This window comes from Bombina bombina, chromosome 5 (genome assembly GCF_027579735.1).
Source record: "Bombina bombina isolate aBomBom1 chromosome 5, aBomBom1.pri, whole genome shotgun sequence".
In the NCBI taxonomy this organism is placed as follows: domain Eukaryota; kingdom Metazoa; phylum Chordata; class Amphibia; order Anura; family Bombinatoridae; genus Bombina; species Bombina bombina.
The window spans coordinates 533,556,722-533,580,750 of NC_069503.1; the positions used below are offsets into that span (position 1 = coordinate 533,556,722).

Here is a 24,029-nt window from a genome sequence, read left to right on the forward strand (position 1 = left end):
GGCAGCAGATTAGGGGTACATAGGGATAATGTAAGTAGCGGCGGTTTACGGAGTGGCAGATTAGGGGTTAAAAAAAATATGCAGGTGTCAGCGATAGCGGGGGCGGCAGAATAGGGGTTAATAAGTGTAAGGTTAGGGGTGTTTAGACTCGGGGTACATGTTAGAGTGTTAGGTGCAGACGTAGGAAGTGTTTCCCCATAGCAAACAATGGGGCTGCGTTAGGAGCTGAACGCGGCTTTTTTGCAGGTGTTAGTTTTTTTTTCAGCTCAAACAGCCCCATTGTTTTCTATGGGGGAATCGTGCACGAGCACGTTTTATAAGCTGGCCGCGTCCGTAAGCACCGCTGGTATCGAGAGTTGAAGTTGCGGTAAATATGCTCTACGCTCCTTTTTTGGAGCCTAACGCAGCCATTCTGTGAACTCTAAATACCAGCGGTATTTAAAAGGTGCGGCCAGAAAAAAGCCAGCGCAGAACTCTAAATCTAGGCGTTAGATTTTTTTCTCTTTTATTGATATGCAAAAACAGATACACAAAGTGAGTCTAATCAGAAATTGAGTCAATTTCATTTATTCCTTTTTTTTGGTCAATAGAATAATATACTGTGTTAGACTTTGTTATTATTATATTTTTATTTTTGTACACGTGTACTCCCCTATTTTTTGCGCATCTCTAGTTTTAGAGTGGCGCACACCTTTCGTATTTGTTACACTTTTGATTGTATTATGCAACTGTGACATCCATATCGTTTGTCACCTGTTCATTGCATATTGTATATTGCCACTGCCAACTTCACCTCAATAGTAGGTGTTCACGCAGTATATCATTGTGTCACATGTTTACAGCATATTGAATATTTCTATCGTTCATTTCATTAGTAAGTGTTTAAACAGCACAGTGTTGTACTAATATTTGATCAGCTTATATGATCTGCCGTAGCCTAGTATGATTGTAAACATTTTCTAATTCCAATCTCACCTAATTTCTATGTATAGTTGTTATTAAATATCTTGTTTTTAACTTTTAATTCAGCATCTATTAGCCTGATTTGTTTTTAAACATGTGTTTGTAACTTTGTTTACATTTTTATTGACCTTTATTTGGACATTTAGCCTTGATTGTCACCTTCAGCCTCTTTTGGCGCTCCTACATTTGTCTCCTATTTCAGTAACTTACCTGGGACCTTTTGTTTTATCCGGGCACAGTCAATTACACTTTTCTTAATCTTGTATTACCTATAAATCAGTGGCGGCTCGTGGGTTATTCAAAGGGGGGTTCACCAGTTATGTAAAATAGTAAAATAGTATATATATATATATATATATATATATATATACACACTACCTCTGATGAAGAAGTAAGTACATACTTCGAAACGCGTAAGGTGATACCCCAAAGTGTGACAGTGCAGTCTTATCACATACTCTGTTGTGACCGGCTTTCTTTGGACTTTTAAATTGCTACATTCCACCCACTCCTGACATGCACACCGCAATCCCTATGCTCACTAGGGAATGACGGTCTGTGAGTATTTACACTAATCTAACACAGGGCATTGACTGGCCAAGATACTACCTTTGCAATTACTCAGCACAGTCACCATTCCTATGTGAATTCGCAACTTACATTTGAATGGCGCTTTGATCCAATTAGCGATCGAACCTACAACTCCAAGCTTATTTGGTTGTGTTTGTGAGCCTCTTTTTTTTTTCGTGCAGCATAAGGTTATATTTTTGATGTTTTACCGGAATATGTGTTTGTGATAGCCCATTTTGATATCTAATACATAGGGCTTATTACACTTAACAGTCCCAATAAGGGCTCAAGCGAACATTGAAAAGGATAATTTAAATCGCAAATAAATTATACTTGTTTCTTGGACATTTTAACAGCAGGATAAGCAAATTATCCTCAGGATTCACTGTGTATATAACCACTATACATATCTCACCGTTTATCTACTACTCCTACTGGGGGACCTACTGAACAAGTGTACATACATTCCTGACATGCTTAAATCTTACCTCATTATGGATTGAGGTTCTATCATGTGAGTGTATTTCCTACCTGATTATATAATAAATCCCCTTGGTTTTACAATATTACGCTATGTGTTCTTGCTTTCCTTTTTTCTATATCCGACTGCAAATATGAGAGTCTGAGAGATCCTAATCGAAGTACCATACTCCCATGAGTCACTGAGACTCCAACTATCGGAAAAAGTGTCTACCGGGCAAAGATCATATATACTATAGAGACGGAACCCTGAGAAGGAAACAAGATCCTCTGTTTTGGACCTATACACCTGTGACACCTGGACCAGTGGTCACTAAAGACAAGACAAAGATACTCCCTATTTGAACATACCTTACCTCATACAATTGGGGTAACATCTGGTAAGGAGACATCCTTTCATCTAGCTATATATACGAATAGATATGCTGTAGAACTCTAATAAGACTACTCCATTTGTGAAAAAGAACAGCAATTAAGATACTAGAACTTTTTTCTATTCCGAAGGTTTACTTAATCACGTATCATTGTGTTTATCTGATTACATATCATTGTGCTATTGACCTTGTATTTTGCTGCGCTGCACTATCCAGATATATCCTTTCTCTTTAATTCATTGTTTTCACCCATTGTGTTAGGGGTACACAATTCGTCTGGTTCAGTTGCACAATACCACACATAAACACTGGATATCTACCGACATATTTGTTCAATCTACACTAGGTCACAGATATCCAATTCAATATTTACCACTAGACCCTATTGAGCGCTGGTCACCTACACCCTTGTTTTCCATATATATATATATATATATATATATATATATATATATATATATATATATATATATACACACAAACACACACACAGTGTATATATATATATATATATATATATATACATACACACAATGTATATAAATATATATATATATATATACACACACATACACACACAAACACACACAGTATGTGTGTATATATATATATATATATATATATATATATATATATATATATATATATATATATATACACACACACACACATACATATATATATTTATTGTAAAAAAGAAATCCCAAAGAAGTTCCAAGCATCCACGACTGTAGAAAGTATTATGAAAAAAGTCCAAAGTCTCTCAGATATAATGTGAATTTAAAATAGTTAATTTATTAGTAACTATTAAAAAAGGCAGACTCCATAAGAAAAAAAACAAAGGGTGAAAAAAGCAATAAAAAGAAAGTCTGACCGGTTTCGGTCACTCAGACCGTAGTCTTAGACATAAAATGCAGACTACAGGTGTATGCTATTTAAAGCAACAACCCATCTGCAATTGGTGTAGTTTGTACACTGCACATACGTGCTTTAACCCTTTAGGTGACAGCACATTTTAAATTAAGGTCACAACATATTGTTAGAAACTAAAAAGTGTTATATAACTTAAATACATTAAGTACATATACATATTACATGTGATGATGATGATAATAGCAAGAAAAACTTTATAGTTAGTACATGCATAGTAAAATCAATTTTTGAGCAAATATATCTGAAAATTTGTTAGTCTTAAATGAAAGGGATAAAGATGTAGTTACTCAAACAGGGGCTAGCAATGCTGCAGATTATTTAGTATAAATAAGGCATATTAATAGCAGCAGATAGGAAAAATATGTTTAAACCTAACTGCTACAGGAGATAATAATGATAACATAAGCCATTAATAAGTTTGAGACTGATAGAAATGATGACACAACACAGTATGGCACATAAATAGATATTAACATGCCTATCTATTAGGATATAGATGTTAAAAATAATTAAAATAATTAAATAGGTCTCAAACTAAACAGTGGCACCAAGATAATATAATAATTAATTATAATTTAACACATATAATTTCTAGCTTAACACTTGATGGAATTTAAAACATATGTCAGACTGTTATTTTTAATATTTAATACCTGTATGATAAAAATCATTAATATCCTATAATTTACAGCCGTATTACTGATATAAGCCTATTTAGTGAATAATAAATATTAGATTTCAACTCCCTTTCATCATTTGAACATACACAGAGTTTCCTACATAATATACTACCTATGCCAGTAATTAATAATGTCAAACTCTGAGTTAAATCCTGTAGGTAGCAGGCTACCGAGTTTATGGATCCAGTAGATCTCCTGTCTGGATAAGATATGAAGTTTGTTGCCACCTCTTGGGGGACTTACAATTTGCTCGATAGCCTGCCACCTAAAGGTGCTCAAATTTCCATGATGTACCTCCAAAAAATGTTTAGATAGAGCTGAAACTGCTCTCTCTTCATTAACATATGAAAGATGCTCTTTTATCCTGGTCCCCACTTCCCTAGTGGTTCTACCTACATATTGGCGGACACACTGGGCGCATTATATCAAGTACACCACATATTTGTTACCACACTTAACACACCCTTTTGTTTCAAAAACTTCCATAGTTGTAGCTGAAGTGAAGGTGTTAGATACACATATGTGGTCACAAGATTTGCACGACCTTTTTCCACATTTGTAGGTACCATTGAAGTGTAGCCAAGAATGATTTCTTTTTTCCTTCTTAAGCATACTAGGGGCTAAAAGATTGCCCAGCGTCAGATTCTTTTTGTAAACAAAGTTACATCCATCTTTAATGACGCCGCGCAGTCTAGTGTCCCCTCTTAGAATCGGCAAATTCTTTCTTATTATATTACACACTTGGTAATATTGATTGGAGTATGTAGTAACCAATAGAAATTGAACAAAAAGAATAAGCGCCACAGGTGGTTACCCTTAAGCTTTATACGTGAGGCCTCCTAGCTGGCCTCAAATTAACTGTCAGATAATAGGGGATATGAATAAAGCGCCTCAAACGGCTGGGTAATGTCTGAACCAATGTGCTGACCAGATGTGCTGACCAGGCTGGGTAATGTCTGAACCAATGTGCTGACCAGATGTGCTGACCATGGGCTTTTTAACTAGATTGGTGTCTGGTCAGCACATCTGGTCAGCACATTGGTTCAGACATTACCCAGCCGTTTGAGGCGCTTTATACATATCCCCTATTATGTAGTAACCAATGTTGGTTTTGTCTTTGTGTCAGTGCTGTTAGTCAATGTCTTTGTCTTATGTGTAAACAAATCCTTCCTGTCCATTTGGCTGACTTCAATATAGGATCTTTTGACCAATTTTTTTTGACAGTTTCGTCTAGCTCGCATAAAATGACCTTTGGCAATACCCTTAAACACATGCCCATGATGACTACTGCGAGCGTGTAACAGGGTATTGCCCGAGATCGGTTTTCTAAAAAGAGTAGAGTTTATCTTTTTGGAACATTGATCAAATGTCAATGTAACATCAAGGTAGTTGATGGATTTATTGTTCCATTCAAATGTGAACTTCAGTCCTATCTTATTCGTGTTAAGGTGTTCTACAAATGCCTGTGCCTGGGAATGACCTGAAGACCAAATAATCAACAGGTCATGAATGAAACGCATGTATTTCACTGTTGATAATGAGAAGAGGTTGCTATCTCCATAGACGACCGCTCCCACCACCCCATAAAGAGGTTGGCATAGGAGAGGGCAAATTTAGCCCCCATTGCGGTTCCACGTCTCTGGAGATAACAATCATCATTGAACATGAAAAAATTATGTTGCAACAGGAATTCAATAGCTCGAATCAAAAAGTTTCTGTGTTCCTGTGAAATATTAGTATGCTGTTCCAAAAAGAAAGAAACTGCCTTAATACCAAACTCATGGGGTATTGTTGAATATAATGAGACCACATCTATGGTAAGCTAACTGAATTGTGGTTCCCAAAGTGTGGTCTCAAATTTTGATAGCGCATGTGCAGTGTCACGTATATAACTAGGTAGACAAGAGACTAAAGGCTGGAGATAGTCATCTACCCATTTGGAAAGTGGCTCCAAAAGGGAACCTATTCCGGCCACTATGGGCCTACCTTGTACATTTGTCAGGCTTTTATGGACCTTTGGAAAATGGTGGAAGATGGGCATCACCGGGCTATCCACTGTGAGGCAGTCAAATGTCTGCTGATCAATGATGCCCATCTCCAAACCATCATCCAATAGATTGTATTGTGCTTGGAGGCAAACGCTCTGCTGCTCAGTAATGTTAGAAAAAAACATAGTGTGTAGTTCCAGACAAGGGTTAATTGGTGAGCTGCAACCACAGCATTTTTGCAAAACAATAAGTTCACTGCAAGAAACAAATCTAATCAGTAATTGATAAGATAAAATCTAAAGAAACAGGGATGTTTTTGACAGAGAGCTGCTCACTTGGGCATAACAACGACAGACTGCTTCAAGCTGCCTATTGGGAAATGAGGCGTGAAGATACTTTTCCTGATTTACGACTGGCAAAGTATCTCTGCAGATCTCTTATGCAAGTTCAAAGCTTAAACATTTGCAGGCTTGTTGTTCACTATATCTGCTGAGATACTTTGCCAGTACGGGTGCATGCACAGGCTGAACAACGCTCTAACAATAAAAAAACTGTCTTCGTCAGCCTCTGGATTTATTACCTTACAGCCGGGAACATGAATTCATTCCAGCCCCACCAGCCATACAGAGCACTGTGCAGAGGAGACTAGGGATCATATGTGAGACAGGCAGCTCTTGGAACTGTAATTAAACAGGGATGTAGCCGATTGAGAGCTGCTCACTTGGGCATCCCCGATTACTTCAAACCTCCGTTGTCTACTTGGGCTGATGTACTTATGACCGCAAATATTTCAAGCACAGGCTGCAATCAACTTGCTTAGTGATAGCATGTAGCATAGACCTTGCAAAGCTGCAGTTAGCTCTGGACTCACTGTAGCTTTACAGGAGGTCTACGCTATGCTCCATGCTATCACTAAGGAAGTGAATGACAGCTGTGCTGGAAATGTTTTCTGATAAGTACATCAGCCTAAAACAACGGAGTTTGAAGTAATCTGTCCCTGCCTGGGATCCCCAAGTGAACAGCTCTCAATCATCAACTACATCCCTGTTTAATTACAGGAAAAAGTCACCGGCCTTGTTGGCCTATACATTAACACAGGTCTTAGTGTGCGAGTGTCATGTGACAGCTGGCTCCTGCACACTAACGGCTAGATTTAGAGTTTTGTCGGTAAGGACCCGCGTAGCTAACGCTGGCTTTTTTCTGGCCGCACCATAAAAATAACTCTGGTATTGAGAGTCCACAGAATCACTGCGTTAGGCTCTAAAAAAGGAGCGTAGAGCATATTTACCGCAACTTCAACTCTCGATACCAGAGTTGCTTACGGACGCGGCCAGCCTCAAAAACGTGCTCGTGCACGATTCCCCCATTGGAAACAATGGGGCTGTTTGAGCTGAAAAAAACCTAACACCTGCAAAAAAGCCGCGTTCAGCTCCTAATGCAGCCCCATTGTTTGCTATGCGGAAACACCTCCTAAGTCTGCACCTAACACTCTAACATGAACCCAGAGTCTAAACACCCCTAACCTTACACTTATTAACCCCTAATCTGCCGTCCCCGCTATCGCTGACCCCTGCATATTATTATTAACCCCTAATCTGCCGCTCCGCACACGCCGCAACCTACATTATACCTATGTACCCCTAATCTGCTGCCCTTAACACCGCCGACCCCTATATTATATTTATTAACCCCTAATCTGCCCCCCACAACGTCGCCTCCACCTGCCTACACTTATTAACCCCTAATCTGCCGAGCGGACCGCACCGCTATCATAATAAAGTTATTAACCCCTAATCCGCCTCACTAAACCTATAATAAATAGTATTAACCCCTAATCTGCCCTCCCTAACATCGCCGACACCTAACTTCAAACATTAACAACTAATCTGCCGACTGGAGCTCACCGCTATTCTAATAAATGTATTAACCCCTAAAGCTAAGTCTAACCCTAACACTAACACCCCCCTAACTTAAATATAATTTAAATCTAACGAAATTAATTAACTCTTATTAAATAAATTATTCCTATTTAAAGCTAAATACTTACCTGTAAAATAAATCCTAATATAGCTACAATATAAATTATAATGATATTATAGCTATTTTAGGATTAATATTTATTTTACAGGTAACTTTGTATTTATTTTAACCAGGTACAATAGCTATTAAATAGTTAAGAACTATTTAATAGCTAAAATAGTTAAAATAATTACAAAATTACCTGTAAAATAATTCCTAACCTAAGTTACAATTAAACCTAACACTACACTATCAATAAATAAATTAAATAAACTATCTACAATTACCTACAATTAACCTAACACTACACTATCAATAAATTAATTAAATACAATTCCTACAAATAAATACAATGAAATAAACTAACTAACGTACAAAAAATAAAAAAGAACTAAGTTACAAAAAATAAAAAAATATTTACAAACATTAGAAATATATTACAACAATTTTAAACTAATTACACCTACTCTAAGCCCCCTAATAAAATAACAAAGCCCCCCAAAATAAAAAAATGCCCTACCCTATTCTAAATTACTAAAGTTCAAAGCTCTTTTACCTTACCAGCCCTGAACAGGGCTCTTTGCGGGGCATGCCCCAAGAAGTTCAGCTCTTTTGCCTGTAAAAAAAAAACATACAATACCCAAGCCCCCCAACATTACAACCCACCACCCACATACCCCTAATCTAACCCAAACCCCCCTTAAATAAACCTAACACTAAGCCCCTGAAGATCTTCCTACCTTGTCTTCACCTCACCGGGTTCACCGATCGGTCCAGAAGAGCTCCTCCGATGTCCTGATCCAAGCCCAAGCGGGGGGCTGAAGAGGTCCATGATCCGGCTGAAGTCTTCATCCAAGCGGGTCAAGAAGAGGTCCTCCATCCAGTAGAAGTCTTCATCCAAGCGGCATCCATCCGGAGCTGAGCGGCAGCATCCTGAAGACCTCCGACGCGGAACATCCATCCTGGCCGACGACTGAACGACGAATGACGGTTCCTTTAAATGACGTCATCCAAGATGGCGTCCCTCGAATTCAGATTGGCTGATAGGATTCTATCAGCCAATCAGAATTAAGGTAGGAATATTCTGATTGGCTGATGGAATCAGCCAATCAGAATCAAGTTCAATCCGATTGGCTGATCCAATCAGCCAATCAGATTGAGCTCGCATTCTATTGGCTGATCGGAACAGCCAATAGAATGTGAGCTCAATCTGATTGGCTGATTGGATCAGCCAATCGGATTGAACTTGATTCTGATTGGCTGATTCCATCAGCCAATCAGAATATTCCTACCTTAATTCCGATTGGCTGATAGAATCCTATCAGCCAATCGGAATTCGAGGGACGCCATCTTGGATGACGTCATTTAAAGGAACCGCCATTCGTCGTTCAGTTGTCGACCAGGATGGATGTTCCGCGTCGGAGGTCTTCAGGATGCTGCCGCTCCGCTCCGGATGGATGCCGCTTGGATGAAGACTTCAATCGGATGGAAGACCTCTTCTGCCCCGCTTGGATGAAGACTTCTACTGGATGGAGGACCTCTTCTTGCCCCGCTTGGATGAAGACTTCAGCCGGATCATGGACCTCTTCAGCCCCCCGCTTGGGCTTGGATCAGGACATTGGAGGAGCTCTTCTGGACCGATCGATGAACCCGGTGAGGTGAAGACAAGGTAGGAAGATCTTCAGGGGCTTAGTGTTAGGTTTATTTAAGGGGGGTTTGGGTCAGATTAGGGGTATGTGGTTGGTGGGTTGTAATGTTGGGGGGCTTGGGTATTGTATGTTTTTTTTACAGGCAAAAGAGCTGAACTTCTTGGGGCATGCCCTGCAAAGGGCCCTGTTCAGGGCTGGTAAGGTAAAAGAGCTTTGAACTTTAGTAATTTAGAATAGGGTAGGGCATTTTTTTATTTTGGGGGGCTTTGTTATTTTATTAGGGGGCTTAGAGTAGGTGTAATTAGTTTAAAATTGTTGTAATATATTTCTAATGTTTGTAAATATTTTTTTATTTTTTGTAACTTAGTTCTTTTTTATTTTTTGTACGTTAGTTAGTTTATTTCATTGTATTTATTTGTAGGAATTGTATTTAATTAATTTATTGATAGTGTAGTGTTAGGTTAATTGTAGGTAATTGTAGGTAGTTTATTTAATTTATTTATTAATAGTGTAGTGTTAGGTTTAATTGTAGCTTAGGTTAGGATTTATTTTACAGGTAATTTTGTAATTATTTTAACTATTTTAGCTATTAAATAGTTCTTAACTATTTAATAGCTATTGTACCTGGTTAAAATAAATACAAAGTTACCTGTAAAATAAATATTAATCCTAAAATAGCTATAATATCATTATAATTTATATTGTAGCTCTATTAGGATTTATTTTACAGGTAAGTATTTAGCTTTAAATAGGAATAATTTATTTAATAAGAGTTAATTAATTTCGTTAGATTTAAATTATATTTAAGTTGGGGGGGTGTTAGTGTTAGGGTTAGACTTAGCTTTAGGGGTTAATACATTTATTAGAATAGCGGTGAGCTCCGGTCGGCAGATTAGAGGTTAATGTTTGAAGTTAGGTGTCGGCGATGTTAGGGAGGGCAGATTAGGGGTTAATACTATTTATTATAGGGTTAGTGAGGCGGATTAGGGGTTAATAACTTTATTATGATAGCGGTGCGGTCCGGTCGGCAGATTAGGGGTTAATAAGTGTAGGCAGGTGGAGGCGACGTTGAGGGGGGCAGATTAGGGGTTAATAAATATAATATAGGGGTCGGCGGTGTTAGGGGCAGCAGATTAGGGGTACATAGCTATAATGTAGGTGGCGGCTCTTTGCGGTCAGCAGATTAGGGGTTAATTATTGTAGGTAGCTGGCGGCGACGTTGAGGGGGCAGGTTAGGGGTTAATAAATATAATATAGGGGTCGGCGGTGTTAGGGGCAGCAGATTAGGGGTACATAAGTATAACGTAGGTGGCGGTCGGCAAATTAGGGGTTAAAAAAATTTAATCGAGTGTCGGCGATGTGGGGGGACCTCGGTTTAGGGGTACATAGGTAGTTTATGGGTGTTAGTGTACTTTAGAGCACAGTAATTAAGAGCTTTATAAACCGGCGTTAGCCCAGAAAGCTCTTAACTACTGACTTTTTTTGTCGTTAGATTTCTAACGCTCACTTCAGACACGACTCTAAATACCGGAGTTAGAAAGATCCCATTGAAAAGATAGGATACGCAATTTACGTAAGTGGATCTGCGATAAGGAAAAGTCGCGGCTGAAAAGTGAGCGTTAGACCCTTTAATGACTGACTCTAAATACCAGCGGTAGCCCAAAACCAGCGTTAGGAGCCTCTAACGCTGGTTTTCACGGCTACCGCCCAACTCTAAATCTAGGCCTAAGAGCTGTGCAATAAAGAAGGCTATGGGCTGGCCTGTAGGTGGCACTGCAGTCAATGCAGTTTTAAAGGGGAAAGGATTTTTGCCTATACTTCTATCTATCGCACTGCACAGCATGTGCGATAGATAGAAGTATTAGGCAAGAGCCCATTCCACACTTCAGCCTAAAACTGCAATTTTAATGTTTTACAGACAAAACTGCATTGGAGCCTGGGGATTTTTTTTATTTAGTCTACAAATAATTAAAAAAATGTAATAAGTTTTTTTTATTTAAAATTTAATTAGTTTTTTATTTCTTTTTTTATTTCTCACTCTTTTTTAAAATATATTTTTGTTCATCAGGGGTCAGGATTCACAGGGGGGTCACATGCTCAAGTGCTCATATAAAGGAGCCTCCACTGCTATAAATAATGTTCCTTGTGCTGAGCACTCTAGCCCTATAGAAATATTGTTGAATCCAAACCAGAAATATTTGTAGATAATAGGGCACTATTCTGTCTCTCTATGTCTGAATTTGTCTTCCTATCTATCTATCTATCTATCTATCTATCTATCTATCTATCTATCTATCTATCTATCTATCTATCATCTCTGTCTGTCTATCTATCATCTGTTTATCATATATCTATCACTTATTTTTCTGTAATCTATCTATCTCTCATCTATCTGTCTAATCTCTCATCTATCTGTCACAATCACCTACCGACTTATTGCTGTGTATCCCTATGCTGACAGAATGTAACATCCACCTACCTGCCTGCTTCAGATATACCCTGCACATTCAAAATATGATGTAGTAACCTACCTCTCTGTTACTGATTATCCTTGTTCATGTAGAAAATTAGTTACCACTTACCAACTTACCTGTTGTTTATTACCTCACTCTGTATACAAAATATATTCCCCTACCTTCTGCTGATTAGCCCTGTGTTTGCAGAACATTATAGTAACCTGCCTAACCCTAATTGCTGCTGATTAGCCATGTCCATGCAGAAAATTGCAGTTACCTACATACTGTACCTGCTGCACTGTCTAAACATAATGGGCGAGATTACATATACAGCGCAGGCTTCTGCGCAAGAGTTGAAACCCACACCGCCCATAATTTCACTTTGTACTTTGGGGTATTACATATACGGCGCCGTTAGATGCTAGACTGGCATAAGTAGGACAAACTTGAGATCTTCAATAATGTACGCAAATACACATTTCTGTCGTCGCAAGTAACTTATGCCAGTATTATGTCTGTGGATAGTGTCAATAAAGAGTAGTTTTATGCAAATGAGGATAACAAAACCGGAATTTAAATAAAAATATGACACGGAATTACGCTATTCAAATTCACATATAAACCCATGCGCAGCCACCATTTTCTTCAGTGTGTTTGGATTGTTCATTGAGCTACAGCACACAGCCCAGGAGTGGAGGATTAGTAAGAGTAGAGAGAGACACTCAAACAGAATAGTTAGTTAGGTTGCATTGGTGGATTGAGTAAGCTTGTACACTTACACATATTCTGACATATTGCACACATTTTGCATACATACATATACAAATACACCACACTTATTTTTCTAACACCTTGCATATTTTTTATTTTGTTTTACAGTGTGATAGGCTGAGTGTTTGATTGTGATTGTGTGTGACTGAACTGGAAGTGAGTGTGAGTGTGTAGTGTGATTAGTGTGAGGATGGCAGGGAGAGGTAGGGATGAGGGGAGAGGAGTGGCAGGGAGAGGAGTATTGGAGAGGACAGGAGGAACAGTGGGGTCCCCGTCAGGGAGGTAGTGGAGTGGGGAAAGGAAGAGCCAGAAGGGATGATGTCAGGTGAGCAGGCACATCTAGGAGAGGTCTAAAAGAGGCTGCTTCCGGGTGGTAAATCGCCATAGAACAAGCCACTGAGCTGTTGTTCGTTCCTGGTAGAGCGCTTCTCTCTTTGTATGCAAATTATTATGACCCTGGGGAAGTCTCCCTATGGGTGATGGGGGAAACCAGACGTGGACTCCTTGCCCAGTGTGCTTAGAGGAATGTGGCTGCACCTCACTGACGAGGCCCATAGGAGGCCGAAACGATCGTCTGGGGTTGTCATGTTCCTTGTTCAGAGGAGAATTGCCTGGTATTTCGGGGCTGGACTGACCTTACTTGGCGGGATCAGACTGATATACTTCAGGAAAGATTTCTTCTGTGAAAAGCACACTGGTCTAAAAGAGGCTGCTTCCGGGTGGTAAATCGCCATAGAACAAGCCACTGAGCTGTTGTTCGTTCCTGGTAGAGCGCTTCTCTCTTTGTATGCAAATTATTATGACCCTGGGGAAGTCTCCCTATGGGTGATGGGGGAAACCAGACGTGGACTCCTTGCCCAGTGTGCTTAGAGGAATGTGGCTGCACCTCACTGACGAGGCCCATAGGAGGCTGAAACGATCGTCTGGGGTTGTCATGTTCCTTGTTCAGAGGAGAATTGCCTGGTATTTCGGGGCTGGACTGACCTTACTTGGCGGGATCAGACTGATATACTTCAGGAAAGTTTTCTTCTGTGAAAAGCACACTGGTCTAAAAGAGGCTGCTTCCGGGTGGTAAATCGCCATAGAACAAGCCACTGAGCTGTTGTTCGTTCCTGGTAGAGCGCTTCTCTCTTTGTATGCAAATTATTATGACCCTGGGGAAGTCTCCCTATGGGTGATGGGGGAAACCAGACGTGGACTCCTTGCCCAGTGTGCTTAGAGGAATGTGGCTGCACCTCACTGACGAGGCCCATAGGAGGCCGAAACGATCGTCTGGGGTTGTCATGTTCCTTGTTCAGAGGAGAATTGCCTGGTATTTCGGGGCTGGACTGACCTTACTTGGCGGGATCAGACTGATATACTTCAGGAAAGTTTTCTTCTGTGAAAAGCACACTGGTCTAAAAGAGGCTGCTTCCGGGTGGTAAATCGCCATAGAACAAGCCACTGAGCTGTTGTTCGTTCCTGGTAGAGCGCTTCTCTCTTTGTATGCAAATTATTATGACCCTGGGGAAGTCTCCCTATGGGTGATGGGGGAAACCAGACGTGGACTCCTTGCCCAGTGTGCTTAGAGGAATGTGGCTGCACCTCACTGACGAGGCCCATAGGAGGCCGAAACGATCGTCTGGGGTTGTCATGTTCCTTGTTCAGAGGAGAATTGCCTGGTATTTCGGGGCTGGACTGACCTTACTTGGCGGGATCAGACTGATATACTTCAGGAAAGTTTTCTTCTGTGAAAAGCACACTGGTCTAAAAGAGGCTGCTTCCGGGTGGTAAATCGCCATAGAACAAGCCACTGAGCTGTTGTTCGTTCCTGGTAGAGCGCTTCTCTCTTTGTATGCACATCTAGGAGAGGGACTGAGGGTGCACATGTGGACAGAAGGGGGGAGGAGGGAGAGGATAGGGAGGAACCCACACTGCCAGGGACATCACAGGAAGGAAGCCAAGTGGCCATGGAGGATGAGAGGCTGAGATGTCCCAACTTCTCATTTGACAAAAATGTTGCCCTAGTCTAGACCATTATGGACAATTACAGTGCCCTCTTCGGACAGGAGAAAGGCAAAGGCAGTGCCAAAAGAAGAAAGACTGCATTGTTGGTAGTAGAGGATGAAGTCAACAGTGTGGCCCCGCAGAGGAGGACTGTAGAGGGCCTGAAAAAGAGGTAGAATGACTGCCAGAGGTGGGTCAAAGAAAAGATGGGGCAAGAAGCTATCTATCAGAAGGGAACAGGCGGTGGGCCAGCACTGGATATAGAGTACAACACCTGCAAGGAGATGATACGCAGGTCCCTGAGTATTACAGCAGTCCGTGGACTTCCAGGGGCTTGTGACTCAAGGGCTGCAACCACAGCACATCATGCTGGTGATTAACATCCCACACACCTGTATTATATGTAGTTTCAATATAACATATTTTAATATCACACATTCATGTACACGTTGAGGAGCATGGTATTTGGCGTACTAACAAAAGCATCTACAATTATACTTGACATTACTGCTACATAACACAATGCAATTCATTATATGAGGTGGAATAGTGCAATACTAACATGTCTCAGAGTAACACAGGCCACAAGCCACATGTACAGTTTTCATTAAATGGACACTATAGCCATCCCAATACTTTTAGCTCAATAAAGCAGGTTCTGTGCCTAGATCAGGCTAAAATAAATTGTGTGACCATAGTGTCACTTAAAGAACACATTATGGATCGACGGGGGGAGTTCCGGGGGTGAGCGCAGGTTGTGGAGCGCTCACTCTGTGTGCTCCCATACCAGCTGTTGGCGGAGATTTTTGTGCCAAAGCCCTGGAGCCTAGGGTTGCTGAGTGGTAGACCACTTCATTGTCACCGTAACTCCCTGGTGCTAATACAACGCACTGAAGTTTGCTTTTTTAACTGGGACCGAAGGACTGTCTAAGTTTGTGCTCGCAAGGGAGGCAAGTGATTCCGTGTCTCCCCTCTCCCACGGGTGCTGCGTGAGAGGGGATCGACATCCTGCTCCCTGGCCTGTTGCTGTTAGCAAGCTGTGGTAGAATACTGCTGTTGGCCAGAGCCCAGGAGATAGAGACCCCAGCCATCAGGAAATCTTCATCTCGGCTCCTCCTCCCACCGGTGCTGCGTGTGGAGGAGCGCGAGGGTTCCACAGAAACTTACTGGAGCTTGTGCTTCAGACGTTTGGTCTTGGACTTTGTAAGTGTAAGCGGTAAAATTGAAGATCTGGTGGCACCGGATACATTTATTACTACCTGAAAATCGGCATAAAAGGTACTGTTCCCTTTTCTTTCTTCTCCTCCCCCTGCCTTTCTTTCCGGGCTGATATGCTCTTAGGAGAGCGGTGTAAAAAACCTAATTAAAGATTATTCACAGAAGTGATTACACTAAGGGGCAAAGAGAAAAGGAATGAAGGGTTGAGGAATCCCATATGAACTGCCCTTAAAAGTTTTTTTTCTGTGTGGCATATTACAGCAGGGAACTGAGAATCATGGCTGGACTTTACTGTAATAAAGACTTTCCTTACTTAACCTAATAGGAGCTGAACGGTCTTCATTAATTGGAGAAGGATTTTCTTACTCCTCGATACCGGAGTCTTTGCTTCTTCCCTCTCCCTAAATTGATTTTTTTATACAACAAAGAATCTTGTTATTGGTTCTGGGAAACTGTTTAACAACTACTATCCACTTAACTCTTTCTTTGTTAAAAAACAGAGGATGTATTAACTAAATCTGTCTGCTTAATTTTTTCCTGCCTATAACCCATTGTCTGAAAGGATATCGTAAAATTGAAAAATTCTTAGCCTGGAATAGCTGAATATTTAATAATTTAAACTCAGGCTTATCTTTTGTAATCTATAGATTTGAGCCCTCTTAGCGCTCTTTTTTCTTTCTCTATAAAATCAAGAATTAAGGAATGCTTTGGGTAGAATAACAAATGTGGCTGTGCTGGATAAAAGGGCAAAAAATTGTGTACTGTTTAAAATCTTTTTTAGCTTGTTTTCTCCTGCAGGTAATTTCTGGGCTACCAAGCTTTATATATTGTATGGTATCCCTGTATTTGCTTGTCAAAAGTTATATTGATAATAGGCTATCCTAATTAAGTGTATAGCCAGAACAGCAAAAAATAAATAATATATTTTTTTTCTTTCTCACAAGTAAAAGTGGCTCCAACGGAGGTGCTTTTTTAGTAGATCTGTTCTATATTCTGAAGTTTGAGAAGTTGGAGCCAAAGGCTTGCATAGAGAGTATTCTACATTTAATATTGTTTGGTGAGCCAAAAAGGACAGGGGATTCATGAATCTCATATACTGCTGCAAAAAGCAACTAAAATCTGTGCCTGGTATCTTGGCCGTTGGGTATACCCTCAGAATTGTTCAAGTCTTAGTTTTAAACAAGAGGGCCCCCCTCTGAAAGAATCTGGTTGAGAAGACAGGCTCACTATATTTGTTGACTCACCACTCATTTATTTTACAAGATTAATAATTTAGAAACAACAAGTATTGTTCTTTCTGGTGACAGGGTGGGGATACATGTGCTGTTTGCAATTCTAAATTCTGTTTTACCTAGCATATATCCTTTAGATCACTCAGTTTTATAGATTGTACGGTATATATGTACTTGTTTGTCAAATCATCTATCCTCTAAGCTATCTTTAGAAAGTGCATATTTAGAAAAAAAAAAAGTCCTTATAAGTAGAGGTGGTTTAATTAAGGTTTTTACAGTATACCAGCCTAATACCTTGAAGTTTGAGATGTTGGAATTCAAACTTCACATATAGAGAGACAGTAAAAGCATATCTTGAGTTGTCTCATAGGGTTTTTTTTTCTGCCTCCTGTGGGTTCCCACAGTGGACATAGGGGTCTTAATTCAAGGTCACTTCTTTTTTCTTGTTTTCAACCTTCTTCACTCTAAAAAGCACTTCCAACACTTAGGCCCCTATTTATCAAGGGCTGGCGGACCTGATCCGACAGTGCGTATCAGGTCTGCCAGACCTCGCTGAATATGGCGAGCAATACGCTCGCCGTATTCAGCATTGCACCAGCAGCTCACAAGAGCTGCTAGTGCAACGCCACCCCCTGCAGACTCACGGCCAATTGGCCGCCAGCAGGGGGGTGTCAATCAACCCGATCATACCCGATCGGGTTGATTTCCGGCGATGTCTGTCCGCCTGCTCAGAGCAGGCGGACAGGTTATGGAGCAGCGGTCTTTGTGACTGCTGCTTCATAACTGCTGTTTCTGGTGAGCCTGCAGGCTCGCCAGAAACACGGGGCATCAAGCTCCATATGGAGCTTGATAAATATGCCCCATTTTCACTTCTATTCCCCCCTTTCTTTCCTCTCTTCCCCCTTTTTTTCTCTCACATAAATTGTAAGCAAATCACTCCCCAATTAATTCACTGTTTCACAGCACATGGACAAATTTCTCAATATTCACAGCAAAACCCCTTCTCCAACTATGGCAAACAAACAGAGAGATAGAAGAACTAAGAATGTAATAGACACATCTGCAGATATCCAATCAGCTTCTATCAACCCATCATACCCTGCTGAGTCGCTAGGCACTCAAGCCCTGGAAGTCAGTATTTCTGAATCTCTGGCCCCCAAGTTTGACACCCTCAAATTAGAGATCAAGCAAGATAGTATGTCCCTTACTCAAGAAATCAGACACTTTTGAAACAGTTTACAAGAAGAGGAACAAAGGGTGTCGGACTTAGAAGACCTCACTACATCACATAGCTCAAAACTTAAGGCCACCGAACAAACATTTGAAAAAATTCAGTTTAAATTAGAAGACTTAGAAAACCATTCCAGAAGGAACAATTTCAGGATTATAGGGGAGCTGGAAGAAAAGCAATATGAAGATTTGAACAAACTTATCTCTGAAATATTAGTCCAGCTCCTTAAAATCTCACTAACATATCCTAAAATCATTGTTGAGAGAGCGCACAGATTAGGCAGATCATACACAGATAATAGAGGAAACATCAGGGCCAGACCTATTATTGCCAAGCTGTTGAATTTCCAGGATAAAACCTCTATCTTTCAATATTATCGTAAAAGTCAACCCATCACCCTGGGAGATTCTAATATTCTTCTATTCCAGGACTTCTCTGCTGAAACAGCAACAAAGAGAAGGGAGTTGTCACCAATATGTACCAAACTCCTCAACCTTGGCCTTCGGGCCACCATAATTTATCCTACCATTCTTAAAGTCTGGGTTAAGGACAAAATTCATTTTTTTTTACTCTGCCAAGGATGCAGGGGAATATATAGTCAAATTAAACCTTCCTGACAAATAGCTGAAGTTGTTTTTTTCTTGTTTAGTTACTAGATGTACAGTCCTTCACTAAGTTCCTTCTTTTCTTTTTACCAAAGCATGGTCCTTGTTTTGTTTTTTTTCTCCTTTCCTTTTTATTTCGGTCAAGTCAGACCATGGGCTCAACTCATCCCCCCCTCCCTTTTTTTTTTTTTCTTCCTCTTCTTTTTATTATTTGAAAAATGGGCAAGGTAGAACATTTTAAATTAGTCTCCTGGAATATCAGAGGCATCACATCTCCCATTAAACGAAAAGCTAAATACGGACATAACATTCCTCCAGAAAATACACTTAAAACTTGAAGAGGTCCTGAAATTAAAAACATTTTGGGTAAGGGATGTTTATGCCTCCCCAAGTTTAGGAAGAAAAAGAGGTGTTGCTATTCTAATAGGAAATAAAGATAATGACCAGCGACCTGGAGGTTTTAGATTCTAGTGTGGAGGGAAGATATATTATGGTGAAAATTAAGGTGGCCAAAATCATGTATACTCTCTGTAACATCTATGCACCCAATGTCCTTGATCCGGCTTTCTGAGGCTCTTTACAATCTAAAATTTTGCTCTTTCAAGAAGGATATTTAATTCTTGGTGGAGACTTTAACATGGCTCCACAATACCCCCTATATAGGCTGAGACAAACTTCCAATTATCCAATAAATAAAAGAGATAAACTCGAAGTCAAGACATTTAAAAAAATTAGGCAGAAATGCCCAAAATCCTACCAATTTGTCTTTGGGGAATGTTGTTCTCAAAGTGTTGGATTATTCGCTGATCTGTTGGCAGATTGGCAAGCCCCGACCCATCCTTGTTCTTGAAGGGCTAGGCCTTTTTTGGAGGCTCCTTATATACTATTATTTCACGATTGCCTCACCTGTTTCACATGACTTTCTTATTTCAACTTGTCACATCGCTATTATTGTTAAATTGCCCATCCCAATTTTTTTGGAACATGTTCTAGTAAACAGATTTGGCAATGATTGTATATTTTCAAAATACATTCAATTCACAAAGTAAAACATCAAATAATGTGTTAATAATGTTTTTTTCAATATAGTACAGGGTGAATTGAATTTTCAAATAACTCTTTTTTTTATTTTATTTTTTTATACTGTGCCAACTTTTTTGGAATTGGGGTTGTAGAACAACCCAGAATGCTCATGGCCTTCCCCTCATTTGTCTTTTGTTTTATCAAGCAAAGATGATTTTTCCAGAAGGAAACAGATATGTGAATATTACCAATTAAAATCTTGTATATCAGTTTTGCAAGTTGATTTTGAATTACTGAGGTTGTAACTATTGTCATTCTACATTGTTGAAGATCCCCATTTTTTCTGTGACTTATCATGTATTAAGCGACCTCACACAGCTATAGATGTTAAAGGAACACTAAATTCAAATCCAAACATTCATGACTCAGACAGAACCACGTTTTACAACTTTCTAATTCTCTGCCAGTATCTAAAAATGCACAAACTTTTTTATATATATAAACTTTCTAAAAAAAAACAGTTACTACTGAGCATGTGAAAGAATTCACAGTATATATGTATATGCATTTTATGAATGACTGATGACTGTCATGTTACAGGGGGAAGGAAAATTAAACTAATTTTGAAATTTATCAGAAAAAAATCTACTACTTATTTCAAATTCTAAATTTCAAGTGCTTTCACATTGTATTTTTATAATGTATTTGTTTAGTATGCTACTCTATTGTGGCAGACGCCCTCTAACATCCCTGAAGAAAATATAGGTTAAGCGATGCTCAACGCATTTTGAACATGACCTCACCTTTACTAAGATGCCCCTTGGCAAAAACACAAACAGCTATGCATTTAGCCCATTGTTATAGCATAAACATTATTTGTTTGCATTTTATCCTAATGCAGAACTACAGATCTAGAGGTAACAATGTAGGGAAAGAATCCCAAGATTATTGAAAGCTCTATAGAGTTTCTGTGTTATTTTTGTTGAGTGCTCAATCTGTATGGTACCTTAGGGAGCTTGTCCTTGAAGTCTAAGAGAGCATTTATATACCTCCTATTACTGTAATAAAGACACATTTCATCCAAGTATGGATGCATCTAAATTAAAAGGTAAGGATCATATCTTATGTATAGCTAGATAACTTACATGCAGAGATGCTGGGTAACTAGGAGCCACATGCTGATTATTTCAGTGGCTCTTTATATAATAAATTACTTTGGGCTAGATCACAAGAGGAGCAAAAAATTGTGCTTTTGTGAGCGCAATATTTGCTCTCTACTAGTAATACCAGTGCTTGCAAATGTGTGCTGGTATTTGAAGTCCAGTGCAATGTGAACGTAACCTTGTGCTCGCATTGCATGTAAGCTTTGAAATAACGAGAGCATGCTTCTATAGGCTCCAATGGAAGCCTCGTTATCATGCCAATCAGAACAAGGCTCCCATGTTAGCCTATTTAAGCATGCTCTTGTGAGCGCAAAGCTTTCTAGCAATGCAAATGTGCGCTCGCGTTTGCATTGTGATTTACTTGTAATACCAGCACTGGTATTACAAAGTGGAGCTCTAATATCGCTTGCACGCAAGCAATATTTAGCGCTTCACTTGTAATCTAGCCCATATTATTATTTCAATATTATATTATGAAATGTATGGTATGAATAAAAAAATGTCTGATTTCAGTGATAAAAGAAATCTTAAATTATGAGCTATATATCTGCACACTGTAAATAAACGAAAAATATAAAAAAAATATCAATAACTTTTACCAACACTATCAGGGCAAGTTTTCATAGTTTCTTGACAATGAATTATTGGCAACTGTTAACAATTAAAGTTTTGTTTTACCGGATGACTCTCAGATATGTATATATACATTCCATTGTTTTGTTCACTACCAAATGTGTAAGGAGGTGGCCCTTGCAGTGCAACTCACTAAGATCTGGATTTAGTGTGTTGCACTTTCAAATGTATAAATTTGGCTTTGAAAAGAGAGGAATCCCGTGATCTGTTGCCTTCTTCCATATAAGGAACTGCAGTATCTAGCAGTTTACATAGCACAGATTTTTTTCACTTAAATCTTACTAAATATCATTAGCAGATTAGTTTCTCAGCTCCCATTGACAATGACAATCTATAAATGATCATTTTTAACAAGTTTACACTGCACAAATTTTGCAAACTTTAACGCGGTATTACAAGTTAAAAGTAATTGAGACTGCTCGAGTGCAAACTATATTTGCGCTTGTCAGGTTAGCGTGACTGAAGACCTGTAAAGGCATAGGGCTAAATAAAAGTTGCACTAAACATAACCAAAAGGGGGGGGGGGGGTTGCACTCATACCTCAATGTCCATCTGCCAAGTGTCAGGAAAAACTAGTTGAATCCACATATTATAGAATCTGCACTCACTGGACTTGTTGGTCTGAGGAGGGGGCATTTCTGCTCCGAAACGTCACCCAAATCAATGTTGTTGCTTATACAATTCCATGTATGTGTGTGTGTGTGTATAAATGTGTATTTATGTGTTTATATGTGTATATACATACATATATACACAGATAAACACATATAGACACATGCATACACATATATACAATATGGAGCCCTTTGCACTCACACACCTCATGACATAAAAATATTTTTTATTCAATTATAATATTTAATAATGTTTTACTGTGTATTTACGGTAAATATTTTACATTCCAATGTAAATGTAAAAATTGTTGTTTTTTATTTTTAAAATACATATCCCTATGTATATCTGTGTTTATTTATACTTGTATATATTCATATTGATATATACAGTAAATACAAATATACATTTTACACACATTAATCATATATATAGATAGAGATATATAGTTGTCTTGTTTTTAGGTAGTTGCGCCTGGATAAAGAGGGTGGTTTTGAAGCTAGAACACTATGAGTAAATCTATTGAGTGCTGCTGTTGGTGGTTTCTCACTTCCTCCTTAGTGAGAAAAAGTGGGGGTTTGTGGTTGTAGAAGAGGTGTTTCTAACAGCGCTTACAAAAGAAGTTCCTCATGTGCATGTGTAGATGAGAATACAGAAAAATATATGTATCCAAAATGAGTAAAACTGTTTTTTAAACAGTAACAAATGATGCACTTAATTTGCTCATCTGTAGGATCACAGGATCAAGATTGGCCGCCAGCAGGGAGGTGTCAATCAACCCGATCGTACTCGATCTGGTTGATTTCAGGCGATTCCTGTCCACCTGCTCAGAGGACAGGGTTATGGAGCAGCGGTTTTTAGACTGCTGCTTCATAACTTGCGTTTCTGGCGAGTCTGAAGACTTGCCAGAAACACGGCCCTTCAAGCTCCGTATGGAGCTTGATAAAGTGGCCTGTATGTGTCATTATATAATATAACAATAAGTACATATATTTTTCTGTATTCTCATCTGCACATGCACATGAGGAACTTCTTTTGTAAGCGCTGTTAGAAACAATCACAAACCCCCACTTTTTCTCACTAAGGAGGAAGTGAGAAACCACCAACAGCAGCACTCAATAGATTTACTCATAGTGTTCTAGCTTCAAAACCACCCTCTTTATCCAGGCGCAACTACCTAAAAACAAGACAACAAACTTTTTTCCACCTCCACTGGAAGTAGCAGCCTGTATAGGAGCCAGGTTTCCACCTCACTTTAAATTTCAGTATGATCTAAAAGTATTAAAAGTTACACGCAATTATTAGAAGTATCTAGTACGCAAAAATATAAAGGAGCAAGTATACAAAAATATAAGATACCCGACTAGTAAACGTTACAGTGTTACATATATTTTATTTTATTTAAATATGGAAGAGTATGAGCAGGAAAATTATTCCTTGGAA

At 39.3% G+C, this 24,029-nt stretch overlaps 1 protein-coding gene across 1 annotated transcript in view; it reads left to right on the top strand.

The window, feature by feature from the left end:
* Nucleotides 1-18,330: 18,330 nt before the first annotated feature.
* The window catches only part of LOC128661538 (olfactory receptor 1496-like), a 32,498-nt gene continuing 26,799 nt past the window's right edge, over nt 18,331-24,029 (top strand). The window contains exon 1 of the mRNA XM_053715784.1: nt 18,331-18,514. Coding sequence (XP_053571759.1) covers nt 18,331-18,514 — 184 coding nt within the window. The remainder of the gene's footprint in view (nt 18,515-24,029) is intronic.